Here is a 21,490-nt window from a genome sequence, read left to right as displayed (position 1 = left end):
TGACAGAAAGAAGCAGCACCTGATCAGCATGTCCGTGCCATCCTTCCATCATCAGCAGCTTGATATTTTTGATTGTAAACCCAGTCTGCATGTATTAATTGTAAATAATCTTAGCAGACATGAGTCATGTATGTAATTTGCCTAGGTGGACCTAACTTTCTGATGATAATCTACGTCCCGGAAGGTTTTTTGTCTCACCGATCCACGGATCGGCAGAGTTTTCCTTCAAACCTGACCCCAAAGCCGGGATTGATTTTGTCATTAGAACCTTAGGAGAATCCTAGTGTGTCGATCTGCTAGATTATCGTTGTGTCGCAGAGCTGGGTGTTTTGTGAGGGTCTGTATTAAATGGGTATGTCCCTTAAGATGTAATTTTGTAAAAGTCATGATGTAATGTGTCCTGAGGGTCGAGAAATGTTGTAAATCCCCTCATGAGTCCTAGGTCCTAGGTCCTAGGTGATGTTTCCAACGGCTTAGTTTGATGATCCATCTTAAAATAAATTAAAAAATTAAAAAAATGAATAAAAATAATAAAATAATAAAAAATTAAAAAATGAAGCAAAAACCCTAACTAATAAAATAATAATATTTTAAGTTAATAAATCGACGGATGAGATCAAGAGATGTCTTGATCCTCATCAACGGTCGAGATCAGTTCTACATGGATCACCCAAAACTAGCTGTTGGGATCATTTCCTTTATATAGGGTCTTAGGGGGTCATTTCAGATCATCGGATCTGTGAGTCTGTACTGAAAGCTCTCTTGTAATCTGATTTCTGATTAATAAAGAAGACTTTGGGGTTCAAACTGGCTGGTGTTACTCTCTAGAATTGCTGTGAGATTATTGCTTTTCTGCATGTTTTAGTTTTCAGCAGTTAAAATAGCTGGTTTTTTAAGAGCATTGTGAGCACAGGTATCTTGTTCACCTGCTAGGGTTTGGGTGCTGTTAGGGTCTCTGAAATAATGGCAGGTATCTCCATTATTTCCTGAGATCTAGCAGCATTCTCTCTCTCTTTGCTGATGGCTGCTTGAGATGTGCAGGAAAACCTTTTAGTGAAGAAGATTTGGTGGGCGTTAGGGGAAGTTCTCGGCTGAACCAGCCAACTCCCACAAGCGTTTTTGTTGAGCCCAGTTGGATTTGATCCTGGGTTTATCATTCGGTTTTATCTTTCTGATCTGCATGAGAGAATTTCTGAAGCTTTTTCACAGTGACAAATCTGAAATTTCTTTTATTTAAAATTTCTCTGTTCTTATTGTTAAATCTGGCTGTTAAAGGGGCCAAATCTGTAAATTATTAAGCTATCTTAGGGTTTCATTTTTTTTTTTTTTTTTTTTTTTTTGGGTTTTTAGATCTTCTGCTTTTCACAATTTTTTTTTTATTAGGGTTTCAAGAGTTTGCTTTGTACAGTTTTGATATAGGGTTTTGTTTTTGCAGGACCGCCGTCAATCTCCTTGACCCTCACTGCATTGAGCATTATCAAGTAAAAATTCGAAATTGTGTTATCCTGTGAGCATCAAGTGGAGAAATCTGATTCAAATCGTTGCAATACACCATACGCTGCCACTGCCAGAGCAATCTGTGAACCTACAGAATACTCACGCTGCTGCTACAGTCAAGAAACCTGTTCATTCAAAAACGCATCAGACTTTTCAATGCCAGCGATAAATGAGAATTTTGATTCAAAATTTTTTGAGGGTCAACGCAGTTTTGGAATACGCCTGGGGTTTCACTGAGAAATGAGGTCCTGAGTGGCATATCTGCGTGGCTCGACTCTCTCTCACGGTTGACCAGCAAACGTATCTCCTACAGCCTCTTCGTTCCATCTGCAAACCCTCAGCTCTGCATTCAAGTGATAATGCTGGCTATCCGCAAGGTTTTCTCTGCAACGGGTTCTCATTTCCCACGCTGCCATCTTCCGCCGACCTGCACACACCCAGAAACATCACAAAAAAGAGAAGGGAAGCAGTTCGAATTTTATTGACGGGCCAGTGTTCCATCAAGCCGCAAGCTGGTTTCGATTTTGATCCTCGCCTCAGGTAATATCGTAAGTCATTGCTCTGCGTGGGTCATCAAAATGGATTCCCATATGCCATTCGATTTGTCCCAGGTTGATTCATAAACCCGTCGTTCGACTGCTGTATCCATGTGCGTTGCTGTATCCATAGTCTTTGTTTGATTTATCTTTTTAGGTTAGGGTTCCGTTCTCATTTTCGTTTTCTTTTTTCCGCCTTCGTTTTCTCAGAAGCAAAGCCCGTAGTGTAGTTTTTACGTCAGGTTTAGAGCTTTATCGTTTTAGATTATGGTAGGTATTAGTTTTTGTTTTATTTATTTCTTTATATTATATCATGAAAACAAAAAAATGTGATTCCGCCCCATTTTTTAACGTAGTTTTTTTGTTTTATTTAAATTTTGGTTAAGTTACATTTTAGATTTAATGTTTTATTAGATTTTAATTTATTTTTTATTTTGTATAGTTTTTAATTAGTGTATAGATTTTAAATTTTTTAGATTTAGCTTTAATTAGATTTTCAGATTTTAATTTTTGTTTTAAAATATAAAAAAATAAAAATTTCTTTAGTTTCTTTTTTAGATTTAGTTTTAAATTTTCATAGTTTAGATTTTTTTTTTTTTATTTTAATATTAAAAATAAAAAAATAATAAAAAAATAATAAAAAATTTTGAAAAAATATTAAAATTTTGTGGAAAATTATTTTTGCGAGATTCAGTTATTATCATGCTATATCTTTCATGCTGAATATTCTGAGTCGAGATACGAATTGATATCTGGTTAATGGTTTAGAATTTTCGTGGTGGCTTAAAGCATTTATCTTTTAAATTTTTCAGTTGCTGGATATCGTTTTGGTCGTTTTAAGAGCATCGTGATTTAGCTGATGATAGATGGTTGCTGTTCATGGTCCATGTTTCTATATCATTTAAAAAGTAATCGTTTCTACATCAGTCTCTTAAGGCACTGGTCTGCTCAATTAATTAAATCTTTCAAGTGCTTTTATATCCTATCTCGTGTCTCCCACCCAACCGGTCGACGGTTGGTCTTCACTATCTCGCAGGGTCTACCCCCCTTAGCCGCGGGAGACGGGCTTAAACGGAGGGATCGGGGATCAGAGTGACAGCCCCCGGTCCGAGCGTTGTCGTGCCAATCTGCGCGACAACAAATAGCATATCAATACTAGGAGAGAGGAATGGACCCCAAATAGCATTTAACTAATTTAGAAAACACTTTGAAGTCCCCAACACTCAGCTAACATTTAAATTTAAAAAAAAAATATGAAAAATCTCATTTTTTTGGGGTTATAGGCCGCATTCATTGACTTGGCCGAGTTATTGTAGAACCGGATGGGTTGACCGAGTCATGACTGACTCGGCCGAGTCATGCAATAACTCGGCCGAGTCAGTCATGACTCGGCCTCCCCTCCGGGACCTTCCCCTCCCTCCTTTCATGAGAATATTTGGATTGAAAGTGAACCTAACTCTTCATTATTCCAGCCAGCAAAGGCAAGGTATAAGGGCAGGGGTAGGCAGAACAAAGGCAGGGACCACAGGCAGGCCAGGAACTATAGGCGGGGCTGGGGAAAGTAACTACTACCGGGCAGGAACTAAAGTAGCTAGGAGTTGTCGGGTCACAAAAAATCACAACGACTCGGATCAACTCGGCCGTTTCGGATTCGATTCGGCCGTTCTTTAAAACATTGGCTGTGAGAACCCACTTGTGTTGTCCACTTGAAGATGGGTTAATTTCTCCAACAAAATCTAGTCCCCATTATCTGAATGGTTCTTCTATGAAGACTGGGATCAAAGGCAAGGGAGCTAGCCTCTTCTTCTCAACAAAAATCTGACACTTCTGACAACTTCTGACAAACTTATATGTATCACCAAATAGGGTGGGCCAATAAAACCTTGCCTGGAGGATTTTATGTGCAGTAGCCTTCCAACTATAATGTCCACCACATAACTTCTCATGATAATCTTTAATGGTCTCTGTAAATTCATCCTTTGTTAAACATAGCAATAAAATTCCCACAGGATCCTTCCAATACAATCTGCCCTCAACAATCACATATCGCTGTGCTTTGATTTTTAATGCTCTATATTTTGTTCTATCCAAAGATTGAGGACAAGAGAGAAAACATAAATAATGGACTATGTGCTTGTACCATTCTGAACATAAAAATTTATATCGGATCTTCATACCTGGGTTTGATTTTTCTTCACCTTCTTCAATTACTTCCTCATTTATAGGTGTTAGCAAGTTGATTCCCAATGCCTGAAAATTTGACTCTGTCAACATCTTTGCCAATCCCTGCCCTTTCACCAGCTTTGTGGGCTTTATGTCCAGGTCATACTCTTGAATCTTGGCTATCCATTTTCCTCTTTTGCCTTCCACATCACTCTGGACTAAGACATCCTTTACTGCAGCATTTGGCACATAAGCAATGATCTGTGACTGTAGCACATAAGTCTTGAAGGCCTTTAGGGCTTTTACCAAAGCATATACCTGTTTTTCAAGAATATTGTACTTTAGTTCAGTATCTCTGAGAATCTTGCTAAAGAAAGCAACTGACTGCTCCTTCTCTTCATCATTTTTCTGTAACAAAACAACAACTATTGAATTAGGTGATGCAAATGAAAAAACTTGAAAAGGTTTTTGATAATCAGGGCTAATTAAAATTGGAGTTGCTTGTAATGCTTCTTTAATCCTGGAGAATGACTCTCTGGCTTCCTTGGTCCAATACACTTCATTTTCCTTCTTCAACATATTGGTAATTTCTTTTACAATTTTAGCATAATTGGACACAAACCTCCTTAAAAAGTTTATTTTTCCCAGAAATTTTTGAATGTCTTTCTTACTCCTGGGCAGGGGTATTTTCTGCACAGCTTGCACCCTTGCTGGATCTATCTTCACTCCATCTCTAGAAACAATGTGCCCCAGCAATTTGCCCTCTTCTAGAGCAAAAATAGACTTCTTAGGATTCAAAGAAAGCCCAAATTTTCTACATTTCTCAAAAGTCTTTTTAAGATGGTCCAGATGCTCCTCATCAGACTTAGAGAAAACAATGATGTCATCCAAGTATATCACTACAAACTTATCACCTACAAATGCAATGTCCATAGCCCTCTGAAATGTTGCACCTGCATTCATCAACCCAAAAGGCATTTGAGCATACATGAAGGTTCCCCAAGGAGTTGTGAATGTAGTCTTTTTCTGGTCTTCTTTATCAACAACCACCTGGTTATACCCAAAGAACCCATCCAGCATTGACATTCTGAATGATCCTGTTACCTTCTGCAGCACATGATCCATTTTAGGTAATGGGTAGTTATCTTTTAAGGAAGCCCTATTTAGATTTCTAAAGTCCACACATAGCCTTATTTCTCCATTTTTCTTCCTTACAGGCACTAAATTGGCCACCCAGTCAGAGTACCTAAGTGGAACTATTATCTTGGCATCAAGCAACTTTTTGACTTCTTTCTCAATCAATGGTAAAAGCAAGGGGTTTATTTGCTCAAGTTTCCGCTTAAATGGTTTAATCCCTTCTTTCAAGGGAATCTTGTGCTGAATAATACTTACATCATATGCTTTGAGATCCTCATAGGACCAAGCAAAAACATCAATATAGTCCTTGAAAAGCTTAAGATATTTCTTCTTATAATTAAGTGGAACTCCATTAAATAATTTGACTAACTTGGGCTCCTTCTGGGTTCCAATATTGTGATCTTGAATCTGTTCATCCTGTGGAATTTTCTCTGAACTAATAGCGACATCATTGGAGTTAAATAGTCTTTCAAGAGGGACAAGCCCCCTTGGCAGAATATTATCTTTCAATTGAATAATTTTTTGATTAACTATAGAATTTTTCAAACCACTTACTTCTGCACCTTCTGTTATTTCATCTTCATCTTGATCAATCTCTGTGCCCTGAAAATCTTCAATCATAGTCAAGAATTCCTTAATTTGCTGATCATCTTCAAAAAGCTGCCAGTGTTTTATATTATTCAGAACAAAAGGCTTGTGCCTCATTTCAACCTCATATCTTAGCTTTGGATTTATGGGAGGCCTAAAAGTACTAGCAGCCACAACCAAATAGTCTGCTAATCTGTTCCCATCTCTTGGAATGAACTGTATATTGAAAGCCTCAAAGAAGTTCTCAACTAAATCCCATACTTCATTGCTGTATCCCCTAAGCCTAGGGTGTGTTTTTGACAATGGTTCTTTATTTGCTTTATAATCAGCTCTGAATCTCCAAAAACAAAAATTGACTGGACTCCCATTAGTTTTGCTGTTTGCAGAGCAATGATCAAGGATTCATATTCTACCACATTATTTGTTGCTTTGAACTCCGATTTAAAAGAAAAAGGGATCATATTACCTCCAGGTGTAATCAGAAGGAAACCAACACCTGTTCCTTCTTTAGAATAGGCTCCATCAAAGAAGCACTTCCACACCCCTTTTGTTTGCAACTCTGTATTTACACTGGCTGAAGTAAGCTGCCTCTGGTTATCTTCAGCCAACTCTGCATTGTCATGCAGCATGAAGCAAGAAAAATCATCTTTCTCTTGGCTATATACAGGTGAATTACTTGCTCCGTTCTTTGTAATTGTTTTTACAAATCTTGTTTCTCTGTACAACCTCCTTTCTTCTCCACCAAAAATTGGTATGACAACATAAGTAAAATCCAGTTTCAAAACACCACCCAATTTAGCCCCCCATGACCTAGATAGTAACATTCCAAACCTAGCAGGGATATCTGCTACCACTACATCCATTACCAAGCTTTTAGCTGGGATCTGGGCTAATGACACCACCATATCTTTAATGACCCCCAGACACTTGACTTTATTTGAATCAAAAGAATATAGGTCTCTGTATGGTTTATTAACTTGTAGGTTTAGTTGTTTCATCACTGATAATGGCATAATGTTATGTGAAGCTCCTGAATCAAACATACAATTATGTAAGAGGAAATCATGAATCAATAAAGAAATGTAGAAAAGAGGTGTTGAAGAATCTACCTCCTCCACATGTGGACCAAAAACCATTGCTGGTTTATCTTCTTGCAGATTCATAGTGTCATTTATATTCACATTCTCTTTTAGATTGATAAACTCAACAATCTCTCTTTGATAAACTGGTGTTTTGACCAACTCTGTGAGGGGCATTGGAATTCTGATTTTTTCTAATTCTTTAGTAAGATTAAACACATGGACTTGTTTAGTATTCCTTTCATTTTCATCTTCACTTTTCTTCATCACTGAAATCTCTTGTGGAATGGAAACAAGTTTTTCTAAAGGAATTTTATCACTTTTGTCTTGAGAAGACTCACCTTGAAGTATTTGAGTCTTGCTATTTGTATTTTGCTGTTGCTTTCCTTTATTTAATTGTTTTGTAGGCTGTGGTTCTTGTGGAGTCACCTTTTGTAGGGGAGCTGGAACTTGCTTCTCACCTTCATTTTCTTGAACTCTAGATCTTTTCCTTGATCTCAAGTCATATTTCTTATGTAATTCTGCCTGCATAAAATCAGAAAACTGCTTCCAATATTCATCAATTTCATTCTCATCATAAATGACATCTGTTTCAGTATATTCATATTCTTCTCCCTCAATGCCTAGTTCATCTTCATCTACTGCATACAATGTAGAAATATGATCATCATGGTCCCTGGAATGCTCTGGTACTTCATCAGGATCTGCCTCTAAGTAAAGTGGTGCTTGAACCTGATCTTGATCTTTTCTCTCCTTCTGCAAAATTTGCAGAGGTTGTCTTCTATATTGAGGATTAAAGTTTCTGTTTTATTGTGCTTGCCTCTGAGAATTCTTACTCTCCAATTCCAATTTAATCAATTTATTAGACAAATTTTTAATTACATTATTCATATCCTCTAATGTTTGACTTTGAGAGGATTCCACTTTAGCCTTTCCCTTATCTTGGATAGGCTATGTCTCTGGTGCTTTACCTGCAGCCACCAGATTTGCTTCTATTTCTAAGGCATCAATTTGGATCTGATCAAGGGTTGTGGATCTTCTCTCCCTCAATGTGAACCCAAAATCTGATTCAAATGCCCCTGCAAAAGTTATTTTTGCACCAATAGGAGGGGGCTTAATCTCCACTGGAAGACTATTGTATAGTTTATTGAACCTTCTAATGAACTCAACAACACTTTCATCAGATTTCTTCTTAATAGCATTAAACTCTGTGAGTGAATACCCATGGTCTCTTTTCTCTCCCCATCTCTGGGTGAACAGGCGCTCCATCTCTTCCCATGTAGGAATAGAGTTATTAGGAAGCCCTTTAAACCATTTTCTTGCTTCTCCATCCAAGGATTGTACAAAAAGTCTTAAAACAACATCCAAGTGTTCAACATTGAGATTTTCTGCAAAATTACAAAACATTGCTATATGCTTCTCTGCTGTTTGTTCATCCTCCCCTGAGAAACGAGGAAGAATTTTCAAGTATTCTTGAGGCATTTGATTCAACTGTTGTGGCAACTGAATAGGTGCATACCTATTCAACAAGAATGCAAGTGTTGCCATGTTTGCTCCTAAACTTACTGAACCTTGAGTACCAGCAGATGTAGAACCTGACTGAGGAGTAAATGAAGTTTGAAAAGGTGGCAATGTAGTTATAGGTTCAGGTTGAATAACTATAGTAGATACTGAAAAAGAAATAGACTCTAAAGATTGTTCTTGACAGTTGGGTTCTTGAAATGAAGTGGATGTAAAAGGTAGCTCTTGGTCAAACAAAGGTGAATGTTTGGATGAAAGATGTGTTGAACTGTTGCCAGGTGCAGACAGTGTAGGACTTGGTGTAACTGGAGTTTTTGGCCTTCCAACCCTCTTGGAAACTAGTCTCTCAGGGTCTGAAAGGGCTTGAACTTTTTGTTGTGAGGTATCTGACCTCGTATGAGGCCTCTTTGAAGCCAGAGTTATTGCTTTCTGTTCAATACAGCCAAATATTTCCTCCTCACTGAACAACCAGAGGAAAATATTAAAAACCCAGGGAAAAGTGTTCTTGACTTCTCTCCTCGGCAGCGGCGCCAATTAATGTTGTCCCTTAAGAAACCAATTTCTTGGCTGTGTAGAAATTGTGCTTAAGACATTAATGTTTATTATTATTGTCACTTATTTGTATGATGTATCCTCAAGTGAAGGACCTGAAGGGCCTGACTTTTAACCCTTAATACTTAGGTGATATGAAAGTCTCAGAATGCCATTTGATTGCTGAATAAAAATGCTGAGTGAAGAATGCTTTGAGAAGTTAGAGACAATATGATGTTTTTCACAGAAACTATTATCTATAACACTTTGGGAAGTTAAAGACAATATGCTGTTTTACATAGAAACTATTATCCGTAACTTAGAAGAAATGTAGAAGTAGGAACTTTAAGTACAAGAGCGCTCTTTTAAGGAATTTTAACTTCATTTGCATAAGTAAACAAAGACCTACAGCTTCATTACCATACCTAAAGACAGGAAGATACATGATGACACATAACAGAGAAATCACAAATCATACCCAACAATGTGTGGAAAACTCTTGATTCTTTCATTAATCATCAGTTTTATCAAGAATCCAATAGCTTAGTCTCCTGATTGTTCAAAATTCGAACCCTTTTTCTATACTTTTGCCTCTTTTTATACATCATGAGATAGTTGGTAATCACCAAAACTGTCAAACTGCTTAACTATCTCCTAACTGTCTAAAGTAAAAGTCATTACAGAATATTACATTGGAGGGTAAAAGACACCTCATTCTTCTCAAGAAAACAAAATAACAAGAAGTAACAGAAATTAGAAGGTGATGGCTGCTCGCTGTTCGAATCTGTGGCTTGATTGTTGATGAAGTTTCTCTGTAGATGTTTTGATGATAGCTAGACTATCTTAACACAACAAACTGCATCTTTACAAAACTTCGTGCGTGGACTTGTGGGTTATGGGCCCACGTATATATCGGAAGTGTTCTGATTGGTAGAAACACAAAGAAACCCGACCAATCACTGTCGCCTTTGGAGTTTCAGTCATCCGCCTCTAATTTTAGTTATTTTGCTAAAACAATGGAATTGGTTGATTTACACGGAATATGGCAAACCTTCAGTTACCATGGAACCAAAAGAATTAAAACTCCGGTTCATAATCTTATCGCATCCGCCTTTTCCACAAACCTTTACCTTCCCCACGGAACCGAGAAGAAACAAAACTGCAGTTCATAGACTTCTTGGGTCTGAAATTTATAATAAAACCCGTGCACTTTTTGACGCGATATCCGTCGGATCTCGTCCCTTTTTGATGAGCGGCTGTGATCGATCCGGACTTCAACGGATTAAATTACATTCCATAAACCATCGCGTCCGTTTTCCGAATTAAACCTCGTCCTTGTTAACCACGCGATTACTATTGGATCTGAATCCTTCAAGCGGACGGCCCCGATTAACTAAGGTTTTAACTCAGTTTTATAATTTCTCGCGTCCGATTTTGAATTAAACCTCGTCCTTGTTAACCACGCGATTACCGTTAGATCTGCTGCCTATTGATCAGACGGCTCAGATCTTCTCCTGGGTTTCTCACGTTCGCAAGCCATCAATAACATAAAACAAATCATTTCTTTCAAATTTCCACATTCTCTTTTATTTCCGTTATAACATAATATTTGATTTTTTTTTTTCATTTTTGCGATAAAATTGAAAATAAAATTAAAATGACAATGGATGCTACAACAAAGACCAACACCTCCAGCTCCTCAAGCAGCAATAACAACCTGTCCAAACACCTCCAACACCTATAGCAACATCTCTAGCACATGTAGTAGCATCCCCAACACCTGCAACAGCAGCATCAAGTCATCCAACTGCCTCCAACACCTGTAGAGACACCTCCAACACAAGTAGTAGCAGCATCACTTGTAACAAACCAATACAACATGTCCTGAAGCCATCTCTACTCAGCCTCCCATTCCTGCACTAGGTCATGTCATAACCATGTTGACTTCAATGTCAATGAAACAAGACCAACAAGCCAAACACTCATCACACATCAAGAGGACTACTAACATCATCAGGTTGACATAAGGTATACGATGAACAGTACCATGGCCCTATTGACATCAATGCCAACACTACAATGCCAGCATCCCAAACTGTTTGGAATTCCCACATGAGGAAGGAGTTCCTCAAGCCACGTATATGAGATGTGAGTACCATAATACATCTCCCTAGGTATCTACAGGTCTAAAATTAGTGCCATTTAGCTCGAAGTTTTCTGGTTAAACATTCTGCCTAGTATTTAATTTATTGACTTGTTACAGGAGCTCTCTCTCTCTCTCGAGACTATTTCAATGATAATTGACTATGTTTTCGGGAGTATTGATTTTCGTAATTTAAGTGATACATTTTACACACCAATGGCCTGTACAGACTGTACAATATAATCTTTTCCCTAATTGGTATATTTTGCTTGAGAAATATTCTTCTCTCTTTCTATAAAATTGCTAGTCATCTACTATACACATGCAAATTATGCATCTTAATAGATATTAAGACTGAATTCAATTAAAAGTATAGTGCAGTGTAATTTATGTAGTGTGCATAAGAAGTTGTCAATATGTCACTATATCTGATTATTTTGATCTTGTTATATTTCAATCAGATTGAAGTGTTTGGCCAAATGGTTCTTCTAGGCAACATATATAGAGGTCGGAAACCAGTTCATTGGAGTCCTTCCTCACGGACTGCACTTGCTGAAGCTGAATTGGAGGTACCTGATTTTTAGTCCATAATATCTAACTTACGTGCAATTGCTGTCTTTTAAATCAAAATAGATGCATACAGCCTTATAGTTTTGTTATTAGCAAGAAAAAGATTAATAATAGCATGCTTTTGAAATAGGATTCTATTGTTTGATTGAAAAATAACCACCAAGATAAGAGTATAAGCAGAATTTTGATTGTGACATAGAGGTTCCTAAGGAGCCCTAAGAACTCTCTCTCTGTCCCTGTCTTCCTCATCCTCTATCTTGATCTCCTTGCCTCACACAATCTTGTTGTCTTGTTAGCCTCACCCCTACCCTGGCCTGACCTCACCCCCTCTCCTGACCCTATCCCAACCACCCCCTGTCCTCCCTAGACCCTGTCTTGACCTGCTTCAAACTCTCGTTCACCTTAATTTATTCCCCATCTGAATCAGGTCCTTGCCCAAAGCTAAAGGATTTATTACTAACAGGTGAAAGAGGAGACAACGAAGTAGTGTAGTCCATTCTAGCTGGAGGATTACATGTCTAGAGTGCGACAACCACATTACTTGAAGAAAATCATCTCTCTTCAAAAAGTTTTCAACTTGGGTTGCACATTATCAATTTTGATGAGATTAGAGAGTGCTGAATCGGAGAACCTCAAGTAGCAGAGTCCAAAGTTACAAACCTTATGAACAGGTTAGTGAAGTCAACAATGACAGTCTAAAACAACTTGTAGTCAAAATGAAAATCTATGAAAACCTATCTGGCCAACTCCCAGCCGGAGGTTCCACCCCATTATAGTCCAAAATATATGATTCATGTTAATTTAAGCTTTGAGTATGGTTGCTTCTATCTTGTCCAATTTAAAGAATACCAATCTGTCAAAGTATCTACTATCAAGATTTAAAGTATAACCTTCAATAAAGCCTTGAAAATGATCCTTGGGAGTGAATCATATCTTCTTGGGATGGACTGAATATGAGAGGAAGAAAGCTTCTAAATTTAGTGACAGATAGTTGATAATTCCGTACCTCCTTTGGAAGTTATTTTCAGTTGGGGTAGGTATTATGAATTTAATTCACTGATTGACAGAATTTTCAGAGAAGAGCAATGCATGGAACTACAAAGGATGTTGATATTGTGTGGCAATATAAAATTTGAAGCTTTTCTTGCATCATTGTAATAGAAGATTTATATGTTTTTACCCTAATGATGCATTTTTCTCATGGGCTAATAATTCTATCAAGCAATTCTCCACCTTTTTGTGTAATGCTCCACTTTATCATGTATTTGTTCCTGATTTTAACAATCTGCCCTTTTTTTGAGATCATTTTGGCATGCAACACAATTACTCTTGTAAAATGTAAGCTATGTGTCTATTATTTTTGTATCTATATTTATAAAAGAGTGTAAGTCCTTGGATTTTAGAACTTTTTACTGATGTTGACTGGAACTGGGAAGTATCTGGCATGTTCATGGTCACAAGTTGGATAAGCTTTGACTCAGACCTTTTCTGTGGCATTTGTCAGAACTGTGAACTCTGATTCCAATAGATTTTAGAAATTATAGGTGTATGTTTTTACATTTGCCTTAGAAAATTGACATTTCTAGATCTTGTGTTTTTTTGCTAGTGAAAGGAAAGCTTATCTCGAGATCAATTTCTAAATCTTTCATTGAATTTCTTTATTGTGTGCTTTTCAGTACCCGGAGGGACATACATCAAAAAGTGTCTATGCTGTTTTCAAGTTGGTTAATCTGCCTGAGACTTCCCCTAATGTTTTGAAAGATCTTTTTCCGAATGCGGGCTTGGCTATCTGGACTACAACTCCATGGACAATTCCTGGAAATGTTGGTAAGAATCAAGTGCATGGTATTTACTTGTTCCACTTGTTGAAAATAACATGAGATGGGGATGCCAGAGTATGTGCAGATAAGTGGAAGATTTTCCAATTTAAGGGAGAAGGAATATGAAAATGACAAATAAAAACGTGAAATAAGGACAAGAAGCTGAGTGCATTAGAATATATTTGATGCACTTTATCTGAGAAAAATTGTTCTTGTTAAGTAGTCTATTTTAGGGTAATTTTTTCAAAAATTAAAGATCTGTTTTAGTTTACTCTCAAATATTATGACAAATCTGCGTTTTGTTCTTGATCTGTGGGAAGTCTCCAACCCCAACTTGTGATCCCATCTACATGGTGGCTGTCAATCCGTGACAACTTTTAACATCAACTGTGGCTCCATGATCGCTGCAGTTTGTACCCAGGCCTTTGTATTGGTGATGCCTCATCTCAACAACTAGACCACAATCCAATGGATTTTTATCACAAATCTGTACTATAAATATATACCATTGAATAATGCATAACCACACAACTTTGAAGGAGCAATTTTCCCTCTTTCATTGTTCTACTGTGTGTGCATATTATCTCTCATTGAAGTGACCTCTAAAATACTATTTAGTAAGGACACCTAAATATAACTCTGTTTTACAACTTATTTATTGAAATTTGCAAAAGTTCATATGCAATGTTAGATTTATCCCTTGTTTTAAGCCCCTAGCCCATGCATTTATGAAGACTAAATAGTCTTCTACCACAGAGTGAGAAGATGATTAGAGAATGGTCTACAATGGGGATAGTGGGGAAGACAGTAAAGTGCTGGATGTGGGGAGGCAGATCCTGATTGACTAGGACATAGTTGACAACACTAGCCCTACCTCCATGAGGGGGGGAACAAGTGAAGCCATTTGAACCTGAAAAATAGGGGACAGCATTAAGGAGAAGAAGCTCATGTTCAACGTTGAAGGTTTGACAGAACTTCCATCTTATTTTTGTTAATTTTTTAACCCCAGTAAATGACTAATTATTTCCTAGTAAATTTCCTTGCTGATTTTAAATTCAAGATTCGGCTTCTAGAGATGACTATAATTCGGTCTTAGGTTCTGCAGTGGATGCCCTAGCTTCAGCCTACATGTGTGAGATCTTTAGCCCAAAAACTGTCCTGAAAATATGCCTCTTCCTCTTCACTTGATCTTCTCTTTCCTTCTCTGATTTCAGTGCTCTTGGTCGAGATTCTTGTGAGTGATAGATGCCCCAAAGGTGGTCGACTAGTCTTGAATATATAGTTTTCTTGTCACTCCAAAATAGGCCACCATGTCACTGTCTCTAGGCCGACTTGTTGCTAGCATTTTTGACTTGATCTTGGAGGTTTGCTTGACTCTATTTTGACTCAAATAATTTTCCTTTTACATCATGTAACTTGCCCAAATGGGTCTTCAATACATGAAAATGACTCAATTGATTTTATGACTCAATGACCAATCCTAAGAGCTCACAATGAGAGCTTGATCTACAAAATAAAATTCCTTGAGCATGAAACCCATGCCTCAAGCATAACAATATAATTTTATTTTTCTTCTTTAAATTAATTACATAAAATCATGATTACATATCTCATTATGAAGACCAAACCTAGTTACATATTTCAACACTCCCTCTTAACTAGGGAGGTATTCATAATCCATACAAGGTACTTGGACATTTTCAATTTGAAGAATTCTCATACGAAGAGTCGGATTGGTAACCCATCTGTATAGCATCATATCATCCAACATTGTTACATAGCAAGGCCTTGACTAACAACTCTATCTCTCCACAAGATCATAGCACAATGTTGGCGACACCAATGATTTATAGACACCCTCATCATTGTCTCTCTTGGAACATACCCCACTCAGGTTCTCTCTGAGTATGTTCCACTAGGACTATTCTTATCTTAGATTCCCAATGCTCAAAGAATATCGGTCCTCTACAACTACACTTATCTTGGATGCCCTACCACATCCTCAAAGAGTATCGGATGTCAGATGCTTACCCAATCCTCCATTCTATCTTCCCAGGTGAAGAAAAGAATGATGTGTCTATCTCTCCTCATGGCCTTCACTAAGACTTACGGCTGTTAGTCCTGGTCTAGTGCATGACACATGAAGTAGAGAACTATATCTGTCACTCCCTCTAAACCAGGGATGACCAACCCATTCCATAAAAAGGAATGTTCCCAAGCTCCCTCTTAATCAGGAACTTGTCCAAGCTCCCTCTTGACCAGGGACTTGCTTCCAACAACTCCTTAAGTGGAGATCATGGGACAACCAATTGCTTGAAGAGCTCCTTTCGTTGTCATGATTTTTTTTTCTTTATTTTGGAGTCTTCATCTTTTTGGGACTTCTTCGTAGGGCATCGACAATTCATCACTTTCATTCATGAATTATGTCAGTCATCTTTTCTTTCTTTGGAAAGTGATCTACTAGTCCATATCTAGCTTTTCCTTCATGCCTTGTTACCTTCTTCGCATCATGTTTCCTGTAGGATCTTTCATCCTACCACATGAGTGTTAGTTGTCGATGAGATATACAACTCTTCCTTTAGTAGCCCTGCATTAGCCCATCCAGATATTATTCAAAAATAGAAAATGAACATTAAATCAAAAATACCTTTGTGGTGGTCTTTCATCATGACATCCCCTTGTTTGCATCAGCATCCTGCATATATATTGACACATCTCCAAAAAGATATACAACGTAAAGGGTCTATTTCTTTTTCAGACTTTATCAGGATCTTGATATCTTTACCATGGAGATATCATAGTCAAATGATCTAGTCCTTGAATGTTGATTTCATATGAGGACATATTATGTTGATTTCCTCAGCAACAAAGGATTTCCTCCGACATTACTATCCCTGCCCCTCTCTCACTTCTTCGAGCTCACTAGCTCTCTCTCCGACAACTCAGTGCTGCTACTCTAGAGTTCGATCTGCCAGTGAAATCGAATTGCTAGTGTCTGATGTGTGTTCTCCAAGCCCCATCGAGTTTCTTCTTATAATCTCTCGTTGAGACATCAACGACCATGATTAAAACTTAATCGATGGCTAAGATTAACTAGAATTCGATCCATGTCTTTTTCTAGAAGATTCTCACCATGACTTAATTAATACCCTTTAATTAATCATATTTCCTAAGTTTAGACTTAGGAAATATTAAAAAAATGATTAGTTGTTTTAATTAAGTCGTCTCTAGGTGGAATTTCTAGAAATGATTTCTGGGTTTTGGAGAATACATGTATTCTAGCCTCTCCACCAAATTTTGTGGCTAGAACACGTCTAATGCTACAAAAAATAACAGGCTTCTATTTCAACTATATTTCATGCGTCTTTATGATGATGTCACGAGCTCTAGTTTTCAATCGTACGTGTTTATGATGCCATCTCCTAACATGATGCATCCTATCATGCTTCTAATGATTCCTACCATGATAGTTATACTTTACAATAGAAAAATTGAAACAAAAACTTGAAAAGAACTAGGTGAGGAAGACTGTCTCAATAATAGTAGAGATCTTTTACTTCCTCTTTCTTGGATTTCTTCTTTTCAGCTTCTACTTCTTCAGTGATATGGGCTTCTTCCCTTCTTCCTTTGTTGTTGTCCTTCTTGAGCTTAGGACACTCTCTCTTGTAGTGCCCATATTCTTGACATCTATAACATTGGATTTGTGACATATTGATCTTCTTCTTTTTCTGAGGACCAAACTTTCCAAATTTTCCATTTCTTCTTGTCATGACAACAAATGTTTGAACCTACTCATTTGATCCTACATCACTTTTTGCTTTTATCCTATTTTCTTCAATCTTGCATAGTGACCACATATTATTGAAAGGGATAGCTTTCTTCTCTTCATAGGCCTTTCATACAAGGTTACCTTGTTCATCAGTTAGTGCATTTTGAATAATGGTAATCATTTCTTTATCGGATATCATCTCTCCTAGACCTTGAAGTTGATTCCTTATTTGTGATGCTTTGGTAAGACTGACATCTATAACATTGGATTTGTGACATATTGATCTTCTTCTTTTTCTGATGACCAAAATTCCCAAATTTTCCATTTCTTCTTGTCACGACAACAAATGTTTGAACCTACTCATTTGATCCTACATCACTTTTTGCCTTTATCCTATTTTCTTCAATCTTGCATAGTGACCACATATTATTGAAAGGGATAGCTTTCTTCTCTTCATAGGCCTTTCATACAAGGTTACCTTGTTCATCAGTTAGTGCATTTTGAATAATGGTAATCATTTCTTTATCGGATATCATCTCTCCTAGATCTTGAAGTTGATTCCTTATTTGTGATGCTTTGGTAAGACATATAGATATCCCTTCATCCTTTGATGCTTTCAACTTGTATAGTTTAGATCTTAGTGATATGACCTTTCTTGTCGTGCTTTCAGAGAATAATTTTGCTAGCTTATCATATGTCCCTTTAGATGTCTCCAACTCTGCCACATATGGGATTAGGGAACCCTTGATGGATTCTATAAGAATCCTGTCAGGCCAGGAGGTAACTCCTCAAATGAGATTATATTATTCATTTAGGCTGTTCATTATTATATACATGAAGGAGTGACTGTTGAGTTTCATTTCCCGATGACTCTCCATTTTCTCTATTATTTATTTACACTATTTACAGTTGTGCACCCAATCCCTATGATTAGGTGTCAACATTCCCCCCCTTAATCTGAAGGGATGTTGGTGAGTCCAAGCATCGTTCTGAATCTTTCAAGCTTTTCTCTTCCAAGTGCTTTGGTGAAGATGTTTGTAATTTTCTCATTAGTGGAACAATGGTGAAGATGGATTGTTTGGGCCTCAACATGATGTTGAATCAGATGATCTTTTGTATTGATGTGCTTCGTTTAATCATGGAACTTTGGGTTCTTGGCCAACTTTATTGCCGAGGTATTGTCAATCACGAGTGGAGTCGAATGTACTTGTTTTACCTGCACATCTTCCAGAATTTTCCCAAGCCACACAATTTCTTTTGTTGCCTCAACTGCTGCCACACATTCTGCCTCTGTTGTGGAATCTGCTGGAATTGATTGTTTGCGTGATCTCCAAGATTTTCCTTTGAGATGAAAACCTTGCTTCAATGAGAGGGAGATTGCCTTGATACCTTTTATGATGACAATGCCTTTGATCTAGCTTTCCTTGGATGAGTAGTCTTCAAGATGCTTCAAATCGAAGTCCTTCCTTTCTTGAGTAGAGATAGGGTCTTTGAGGTCTCCTTCTTTGAGGTGATGATTGAGTGTAGATCCCAAGAATGTTTCAAGAGAAGATGCCTTCTTTGACCGAACTAGGGTTTTGACTTTCTCCAAGATGATGATGTGATCCTTGTTCTCGATGCCCTTGATACCCTTCCATAATTTTGGTCTTTGAGTGCTTGAGTGTCCCTTATTGAGCTGCCCTTCCTTGATTTGTCACCTTAGCTCTGATACCATGTTGAGAAATCTAGAGGCAACAATATAGGTGATTTCTCTTGCAATGATAACTATTTGTGATGCAATTTTACTTGATCTTTATTAGCTTCTTTCTTCCACTTGATTATATTAATGTTTTCTATCATCAAATAGTTAACAAATCATAAATAACAATGAGACAAAGGACACAAGATGTAGGCTATCAGCCAGGGCCAAAACCTCTCCAACTTGAGAGGAAAACCCACAAAATTCTTCTTCTTATAGAATCTTCAATTGATGAATTCCAAGACCTAGACCCTTGACCCAAAACTCCTCCAAGATCAAGTCAAACCTTGCTCTCTTCTTGTCAAGTCAAATAAAGTCAACCTTGACTAGGAACTGCTGCAACTTCTCCTTCTTCTTGACCTCGGCCCTGCAACACTAGACTACTTATCTTCCTGCAATACTCGACCTTCTAAAAATTCCTGCAACTTTTGCTTGCATGAGGTGATTAGGGCAATTTTAGCCCTTCTTCTCCTTCGCTTGACTCGATCCCTTCTTTTCAAGACTTCGACCTTCAAATAAGACAGTCATGGCACCAAGATTCAGCTTCTAGAGATCACTGTAATTCAGTATTAGGTTCTGCAGTGGATGCCCTTGCTTCAACCTCCACGTGTGAGATCTTTAGCCTAAAAATAGTCTTGAAAAATGTCTCTTCCTCTTTGCTTGATCTTCTATTTCCTTCGCTGATTTCAGTGCTCTTGGACTAGTTTCTTGTGAGTGATAGATGCCCCAAAGGTGGTCGACTAGTCTTGAATATATAGTCTTCTAGTCACTCCAAAATAGGTCGACTTGTCATTATCTCTAGGCCGACTTGTCACAGTTTGGAAGGCCGACTTGTTGCTAGCATTTTTGACTTGATTTGGAAGGGTTGCTTGACTCTATTTTGACTCAAATAATTTTCCTTTTACATTATGTAACTTGTGCAAATGGGTCTTGAATACATGGTAATGACTCAATTGACTCTATGACACAATGACCAATCCTAAGAGCTCACAATGGGAGCTTGATGTACAAAATAAAATTCCTTGAGCATGAAACCCATCCCTCAAGCATAACAAGATAATGTTATTTTTCTTCTTTTCATTAATTAGATAAAATCATGATTACATATGTCATTGTGAAGACCGAACCTAGTTACATATTTCAATAGAAATAATATCTAATGTATGGAATTGTTGCAACTAGAATAATGCTACATTGTGGTTAATTTTGTGAAGATAAATTTTTTAAAGCCATTTGGTTGGCAATTGCATATGTTATTCATGTCATGACATGTAATGAATGTTCCTAGTGGTGAAATATTGATTTTCTCCATAAAAGTCCATAACCTTTGAGTAGGTAATTATTGAGCGCTGGTACCTAGGCATCAATTCTTGACCTCCTTAAGGACAATTTTGGCTAATCTAAAACATCTAGAACTCTATATGCCCAAAGGACAAGGCACTGGTCCAAATCTTTGATGATCAAACTCATTTTCTCTTCATAAATTTCGGTCCCATAAAGTAGGATGGCTAGGATAGGGCATAGATCGAATTGCCTTAGAGAGTGATTTGGTGGATTCGAAAAGCCTAGACACTAGGACTAAGGTCTTATCTCCTTGACCTCAAAGTTTGGTGGGCATCTAATTGGTTTTCATCCATAAAATCTCTTTCCCTAGGCGTGCCCTAAGAGGGAAACCCTAGCTTGTTATTGGCTCAACTTGGTGACTTCTTTTAGGGTTGTATGTGCCTAGTGCTTGGTGAAGTAAATCATAGGAAGCCGTTTCTCCGCGCCTTGATTTTGGGAGTGGCTTTATCCCTGATGTTGATTTGTGGTAGCATCGGATGTGCTCTTGCCATGAAAATTGGTGGAGAGGCTAAGGCACACAAGATCTCCAACACCCATAAATCGTTTGGGGAAATTCCACCCGGTTGGAGAGATATTAAAATAATTAATATTTTTAATTGGGTTCCTAAGTCTAAACTTAGGAAAATTAAAATATTAATGGGTATTAATATAAAACTGGGTGAGAATATTCTAAATGACATGGATCAAGCCAAATTTAATCTTAGTCGTTGATTAGGGACTTAATCTCGGCCGTTGAAGACTCAACAAGAAAAGTATAAGAGGCTTGAGGGTCAGTTGGAGACATGCTAAAATTGATCAGTTAGTTCGATTTTTTGGAGCGGGGTTTGCTGAGAGAATCGAACTAGTGATTTGTTGTAGTGAGGGGCAGTTCGACAAAAAGTCGAGAATACATAGCAGAGAGGCAGAGATAGTGCCAGAGAGACAACGCAGAGGCTTGGGACGCTGACGCAGAGGCAACTGGGACTGACGCAAAGAGCCAAGTGGCTGACGCAGAGGCAGCAGTAGCTGCGCAGAGGCTAGCAGAGTTGATGCAGGGCCAAGAGGCAGCGCTGGA

At 37.7% G+C, this 21,490-nt stretch overlaps 1 protein-coding gene across 2 annotated transcripts in view; it reads left to right on the top strand.

The window, feature by feature from the left end:
• OVA2 (tRNA synthetase class I (I, L, M and V) family protein) overlaps positions 1-21,490 on the top strand; it is a 391,242-nt gene that overhangs the window by 97,182 nt on the left and 272,570 nt on the right. For both annotated transcript variants that reach the window (XM_089406156.1, XM_089406157.1), the window contains exons 8-9: positions 11,657-11,764; positions 13,442-13,592. In XM_089406156.1, coding sequence (XP_089262282.1) covers positions 11,657-11,764; positions 13,442-13,592 — 259 coding nt within the window. The remainder of the gene's footprint in view (positions 1-11,656; positions 11,765-13,441; positions 13,593-21,490) is intronic.

This window comes from Pinus tabuliformis, chromosome 2_2 (genome assembly GCF_031772625.1).
Source record: "Pinus tabuliformis cultivar Carrire ecotype Pingquan chromosome 2_2, CPIR1, whole genome shotgun sequence".
In the NCBI taxonomy this organism is placed as follows: domain Eukaryota; kingdom Viridiplantae; phylum Streptophyta; class Pinopsida; order Pinales; family Pinaceae; genus Pinus; species Pinus tabuliformis.
The sequence above is the reverse complement of the archived record's forward strand: the minus strand, read 5'-3'. Positions and strand labels throughout refer to the sequence as shown.